General features: G+C 39.1%; 1 protein-coding gene across 1 annotated transcript in view; it reads left to right on the top strand.

Moving 5' to 3' along the window:
* The first annotated feature begins 849 nt into the window (after positions 1–849).
* The window catches only part of eeig1b (estrogen-induced osteoclastogenesis regulator 1b), a 57,409-nt gene continuing 51,023 nt past the window's right edge, over positions 850–7,235 (top strand). Inside the window, exons 1-3 of the mRNA XM_053617767.1 lie at positions 850–1,038; positions 1,366–1,438; positions 1,540–1,838. Of these exons, the coding sequence (XP_053473742.1) occupies positions 1,693–1,838 (146 nt within the window). The 5' untranslated portion in view covers positions 850–1,038; positions 1,366–1,438; positions 1,540–1,692. The remainder of the gene's footprint in view (positions 1,039–1,365; positions 1,439–1,539; positions 1,839–7,235) is intronic.

Below are 7,235 nucleotides of genomic sequence, written 5' to 3'. Positions count from 1 at the left end.
AAATAAAATAAAAAAGAGGCTGTTTTTAATATTTATTCACAGAATCACAGAGATAGAATAGCTGATAACTAGTCTAGTCCTTACCTAGTCTGGTTCTTTCCTGAGTATACAGAGGAGGTTTTTTTTTTCAGTGGAGATGAGTCCTTAAAAGAGGCAATATGTTGTGCTATAAGGTTATACTGCATGGGCATAACCGGTAAAAATAAGTTAACAAACAAACAATAAATAATGTAATAATAATAATAATAATAATAATAATAATGTCATTTGCTAAAATAATGTTGTTACACAGTTATACTTATCATTTCGGACAAAACTTAGCAGGACAGCTACACAACATTGAAAAAAAAACCCATGGACGAACAGAACCTTTCTTCTCTTTAATAGTATGTATTCACGTCTTCATAGATTTAATATTTAATGTTTTAATGTTTATGATGAAGATGAGGATTACTGCCCGTTGTCAGTAGATGGCGGTACATGCTCAATTTTAAGTTCTTACGTAATATTAACTTAAAATATACGTTGTAAAATACATACGTAAATTATACTGAAACGCCTCAGCATTTCATGCGGAATTAAATATATAAAAAACCATTTTATTAGCATCTTAATTCAACCAAAAAAATCTCTCAAATAAAAACGATCTGGTGCGTATTTATATTATAGCATATTTATGAATTAAATAGGACTTCATTAAAAAAAAAAAAAGTGGTACAGAGAGGTGGAGTTTTCAGCATAACTGAACATAGCAGAAGTGTTTGAATACAACTGTAATTCAGAACTGTTGTATGCAAATATTCTTTTAAGGAAGTCGACGCGTCACTGTGGGGGGCGTGGCTTGTTGAGAGGCTTGATTCGAACGCGCATACTAGCGCTCTAGTGAGTATGTGTCGATGACAAGCTGCCGTAACGGACCTCAAGTACTATTTAGTACGGAAGTAGGCAGTGCGGTATTGAACGTAGTCAGAGATTGAACTTGAGTGGTGCTGCTTGCTTTGTCGCCTTTACACTCCGAGTGTGCTTCCCGAGAGTCAGGTAATGTCTCTGCTTCTTAACGCGTTTGTTTGGCGAAATACACGACAAGAAAGGTTAATAGTTTGGTTAGTTGTTGTGACTGTTTCTTTAGGTATTTGTTTTGATAGTCAAACCGTCGTTTCTTTCTCCCTTAACTGCCCGTGTTTAGTGTTGTTAGGGACGACGGTGCTTTCTTGTTTTAAATTTCCACTAGTCTGTATATGTTGGGTGGTTTTCCTTTAAAACAAACAAACAAACAAACACCCGACTGGAAAGAAGAGGATTTAACAGCTTGTACGAGCTTTTGTCTATTTATCGATATTTATCGATATTTTGTTTTCGTTGCAGGGAGTTTTGTAGACCTTGAACTGTGCTAAAGGAGAAGAAAAGCAGCACAGACTATCCTTTCACTAACGTCCAGGTAAGTTTGTGTGCTCAAACCCGAGTAATATCAGTGCTTCATGCTTTAGATGAACGCTTTTGGGTTTATGTGGTTTGGTTTGTATTTCTTGACTTGTACAGAGCTTTTGGACTTACTGTTGGAGATGCTGAACCCAGTCCTAGGCGTCAAGAAGGAGGACTTCCAGGCGCCAGATTAACCAAGCCAACCATTATCTACCTCTTTATTTAAATTCACCCACACCCAGCGGTTTCAAACTCCAGTTTACAAACACCATGGCGTTTTTAATGAGGAAGAAGAAGTTCAAGTTCCAGGTCCATTTCACTCTGGAAGAGCTGACGGCTGTGCCGTTTGTCAACGGGATGCTCTTCTGCAAAATCCGACTTCTGGATGGGGGAGATTTTGTCATATCTTCATCTAGGTAGGAGAAACACTTGAGATTTCCATTGCCATCATGCTCCTTGGAGCTTCAATGCATAGATATCTGCCTCATGGGTTTTCTTGATTAGAACTAGACGTTAGGCTTCTTTGGTAGAAGGCTACATAGAACTTGTGGTCTCTGTTAGGGCTGTATGGGAATTGGATTCTTCTTTTATTAAAGATAACCGGACCTTCTCATCATCTTGGAGGTAAACCGTACTTGGGTTTATCTGCTCGGATCTTCTGATATGAATGTTTGAGAGATCTTCTGATCTAATGTTTTAGAGAGATCTGGATCTGACTTCACCTAGGGCTGTCTGGATCTTTGTATCTCTACTAGAGAAATTTGGACCTTCTAATAATATTAGAGAAATCTGGATCTGACTTCACCTAGGGTTGTCTGGATCTTTGTATCTCTACTAGAGAAATCTGGACCTTCTAAGAATATTAGAGAGGTCTGAATTTCCTGATCTTCTCTATTGGCAATATCTGGATCTTCTGCCCTCAACTAGGGCAGTCTGGATCTTTGGCTCTCTATCACCTGTGTATTGTGATCTTCACTATTAGAGATATTTGTAACATTTGATTTGTTACTGAGAGATATCTAGATCTTCTTGAAATATGTCGATCTTCTGATCTTTTAAGATTTTATTCCTACATTAATCTGCACACCTCTTATAAACGGCTAAAACAAGGTGCTGCCTCACAAATACACTTAAATACGTTATGATGTTTTGATCCATTTTGGTTAGCCTAAATTTAGCTCTTTTAACTCTCAGTAAGTGTTCATTTGAAGCAGGTGTGTTTTGAGCAGTTGAATTGCCAGAGTGTGATGATCTGGTCTATAATTATCTTTTACAAGCTGTTCAACAAACCACGATGAAAAAAATCCTTTCCTTCCGAGTGTCATCATTTCCTTACAGAGTATTAAGAGGAGTTGTGTTTAGGCTTTTCTTATTTCTTACTTTAATTTGCTGTGCTATATTAGTATATTCGCTTAACATAGATTTTAGATTCACTCAGATTTGAGAAGAGCAGTCTGCACTTATCTAACACAGATGTTCAGGTGCAGATGGGCTGCAGATTTTTTTTGCATTGCGTATTAACAGGGTTAACAGTGCTCGTGTGTGGTTTTGGGTATATGAATGCTTGTCTCTGGAAATTTGTGTGCTGTTCAGCTGCATACGGCTATGTGAAAAAATAAATACACCTCATGGAAATTGTGGACTTTTTTTTGACACATTTGGACAAGCAAACATTTGATCATCTTTGAAACAGTGCCTATTAATAAAGTTGATGTATTTGAACAAAACCCACAAGGAAAATAATTTAATCAACTGAAATATCAATTGATGTGATTCTTCTGTGGAAAAAGTAAGTACACCCTTGGCCTCAGAAGCTAGTATTTCCCCCTTTAGCAGAAATAAGTTCTTGTAGGTGTTTTGCATAATTGTCCACTAGGCTTGCTGGAATTTTTGTCCACTCTTCCATGCAGTATTATCTCAGTTGCAAGATGTTTGGGGGTTTTCTTGCATGTACTGCCGTTTCAAATCCCTCAACAACATTTCAGTGGGATCTGGGCTTTGACTGAGCCATTCCATAACCTTCAATTTCTTCTTATTGAGCCATTCCTTGGTGGATTTGCTAGTGTGCTTAGGCTCATTATCCTGTTGAAAGATCCACTTTCAGTTCAACTTCAATTTTTTGGACAGATGGTCTCACATTATCTTCAAGCACTGTTTGATATGATGCATAATTCATAGTTGAATCAATGAATGCAAGCTGTCCAGTCCCTGAGGCAGTGAAGCAACCCCAAACCATAACATTTCCACCACCGTGCTTCACAGTAGGTATGAGGTGCTTATCCTGAAAAGATGTCTTTGGTCAGCAGCAAACATGTCTGCTGTTATTGTGGCCAAACAACTCTCTTTGATTCGTCTGTTCAGAGCGCATTATTCCAAAAGGCCTGGTCTTTGCCTATGTGCTCTTTGGCAATCTGTAATCTTGCAAAAGCTTTTTCCTGGCACGACTTTGTACAATCTCTCTCTGATTGTAGAAGCATGCACTTTGACACAAACAGTTGCAAGCAAGACTTTCTAGCAGATCCTGTGATGAAATTTTGGGGTTCTTGGAGACTTCGTTTTGCATCAGACAATCTGCTCTTGGGCTGAATTTGCTGGGACGGCCAGTCCTGGACAAATTGGCAGTCGTTTGAAATCTGCACCATTTGTAGATGATTTTCCTTACAGTGGAATGATGTATTTAAAATAATTTGGAGATCTTTTTAAATCTCTTGCTGGACTCATAGGCATCCACAACCTTTTTTCTGAAGGCCTTACAGAACTCTATATCTTGGCATGATGATAACACACACCTCAATAACAAAGGGAACATGAGACATTAGATATGAGAGGGGTATAAATAAGACAGGTTTCACCTGCACTCTCTAAGCAGATTCTAATAACTGGCACCCAATCTTAAACACTCGAGTCTAATTTTATGGATTTGAAGGTATGATAAATGTAGGGGTGTACTGACTTTATCCATGTGACTGATCTGTTTTTTTGTTAATTTAAATTGTGGAAATTACTACAAGATGTCAGTTTTATGTTATATGATAGTGTATCAACTTTATTAATAGGCACTGTTTCAAAGAAGATCAAATGTTTTTGTCCAAATATGTAAAAAATTATTTTTTTTACATAGGATGTACTTATTCTTTTTTTCACGACTGTATATGTAATAACAGGTGTTTTTACCATCGCGGGTCACTTTAGGTGAACATGCGTATTCGTATGGGGCGTTAGAATATGTCTATTATGTGCAGCTTGTCTGAAATGGGGTTTTGTCTCTGTGTGTGGGTGTTCAGATGGTATTTTTGGGCACATGGCGTGGTAGCACTGATTCCCTGGCAGTGCCAGGCACGTTTGTGTACTTGTTGCACTGAAATGCCCCACTGCATTCATCCTGCACAATGCATCGTCTGTCTACTAAGCCCAGGCATGTAGAGGTTATGCCCCAAACTCATTACCATTTCTTCAAAAGAGATTGAGAGATGGCAGGAGAGGGCGGCGTATGCGGCGCAGACAGAATCCATGTTGCTTTAGAACCAAAACCCAAGAAGAAGCAAAGATAAAGGCTGTCAGGAGAATGCAGAGAAGTGGCCTAAGAGAGAAAGAGAAACACATAGAGACTCGAGCGATACTATAGACAGAGGGCTTTTTGTCCCCCTAAGCCACACTGTTCCATCTCTTTCTTTCCCTCCTCCCTAGTTCTTTTCTCTCATATTTCTCATTCCCTCCCTCTTTATCCCGGTGGCTTGTGCTCGCGAAGCGGCCGATTAACAAAAGCGAGCTTTTTTTTTTGTTTGTTTAAGAGCAAAGACACGCATGAGTTGACACTGTGAAAGAGGAGCTCAGCACTACAGATGAAGACGAAGTATCCGCTTCAGATTTCTTCCAGAATGGCCGAGGCTGGGAGAAGGGGAGGGGAAACGGCTTGATGGATGGGAGGGTGGCTGAGTGGGTTGCAGTTTATCGGTTGAGAAGCACTGATGTGCAAACACTTTTACATATCCTCATGTCAAATCAGCACCATGGGCAGGAGAGTGGGGGGGTTATTGTTGTGATCCAGATCCAGAAAACCTGGCTTAAATTTACAGAAATTTGTTGTTAATGTGGGTGAACAGCAAAGTGGTACTTTTAAAGAAAACGCAAACAAACAAGCAAAAAGATGCCTTTTGAGCAAGAAAGATGTGATGGTTTGATTTGGGTTTCAAGCATAATTTTTTATTTTTTATTTATTTATTTTTTTAAACCTCCTCCATTTTCTTGCCAATTTGGTCTTGCCAAAGCCCACCACTAGCTAACTCTTCCTAATCACGCAACAGCTACTAACCAAGGTTTGTGAAGGCAAATGTGCTTCCTCCGAGACACGTGAAGCCAGCCTCTGCATCTGTTTGATCGGCTGCTTATGCTTTGACGGAGCAGAAAGCGTATGCCATCTTGTGTGGAATCGCCAGGATTCAAACTCATGTTCTCCTGTTGATGGGGTGAATGCTAATTTGTTGTACCACTCTAGAGCAGTAACTCCTTTTTCCTTCCTTCCCATCTTTGAGTATTACGTACTGTGCTGATTTCTTCTGTTTTTGTGTCTCATACTAAATTGTTTCAGAAATTAAAGCAAAATCTAAGGTAAAACAAAGGCAACATGAGTAAGCAAAAAATACCTTTTTTAAACGATAATGTTATTTATTGGAGCAAAAAAGTTATCCAATACCAGTTGGGCCTGTGTGAAAATGTATTTGCCCCCGTAGTTACTAATTCCCCAAATCTATGAAACTCGTGAAGTGAAAACCACTGCTAACCCAGAAGAACATTAAGGCTAATCTGAATTTGGCCAAAATACACCTCAAACCTTTTGAGAGAATGTTCTGTGCACTGAGGAGTCGAAAGTGGAACTGTTTGGAAGACAGGGGTCCCGTTACATCTGGTATAAACCGTAAAAAGAACATCAGTCAAGCATGGTGGTGGTGGTGTGATGGTGTGGGGATGCTTTCTGCTTCAGGGCCTGGGCAACTTGCAATAATTGAGGGAAACATGAATTCTGCTCTCTACCAGAAAATTCTAAAGGAGAATGTCCAATCTTCAGTCTGTAAGTCGAAACTCGGGCGCAGTTGGATTATGCAGCAAGACATAGGCTATCCAAAGCATAGGAGTAAGTCTATTTCTGAATGGCTCAAAAAAAACTAAAGCAAAATGAAAGTTTTGGAGTGGCCAACACAAAGTCCTGACTTGAACCCAATTGAGATGCTGTGGCAGGACCTAAAACAGGCAGTTCATGCTCGAAAACTTCCCATTGTGGCAGAAATAAAGCAGTTTTGTGAAGAAGAGTGGGCCAAAATTCCACCACAGCGCCGTGAAAGACTGATCTCCAGTTAACTGAAGCATTCGGTTGTGGTTTTTGCTGCTAAAGATGGAGCAACCAGATTTTAAGTTTAAGGGGGAAATTAATTTTTCACATGGGTGATAGGGGTTGGATAACTTTTTTGCTTCAATAAGAATAATAACAAATAAAAACTGTTGTGTTTACTCAGGTTGCCTTTGTTTTATGTTTTATTTCGTTTGAAGATTTAAACTAATTAGTGTGAGAAACACAAAAACAGCATGTCGCATATTGTTCATCTTACACTGCAGCAATTTGCCAACAGTTGCTCTTGTTTGTTTTGTTTTTTTCTATTAATGAACTACACGATAGAAATTTGAACCATTTTAGGTACGTTTGGTGTTAAGAAATATCCGTGAGACCACAAGTTCCTGTTATCGCTCACTTTTTAGCAGCTTTTTACCTCAGCATCCTTTCCTTTTTCCTCTCTCTTGAAGTTAATCAGACAGCTTGT

Source organism: Ictalurus furcatus, chromosome 28 (genome assembly GCF_023375685.1).
Source record: "Ictalurus furcatus strain D&B chromosome 28, Billie_1.0, whole genome shotgun sequence".
In the NCBI taxonomy this organism is placed as follows: domain Eukaryota; kingdom Metazoa; phylum Chordata; class Actinopteri; order Siluriformes; family Ictaluridae; genus Ictalurus; species Ictalurus furcatus.
The sequence above is the reverse complement of the archived record's forward strand: the minus strand, read 5'-3'. Positions and strand labels throughout refer to the sequence as shown.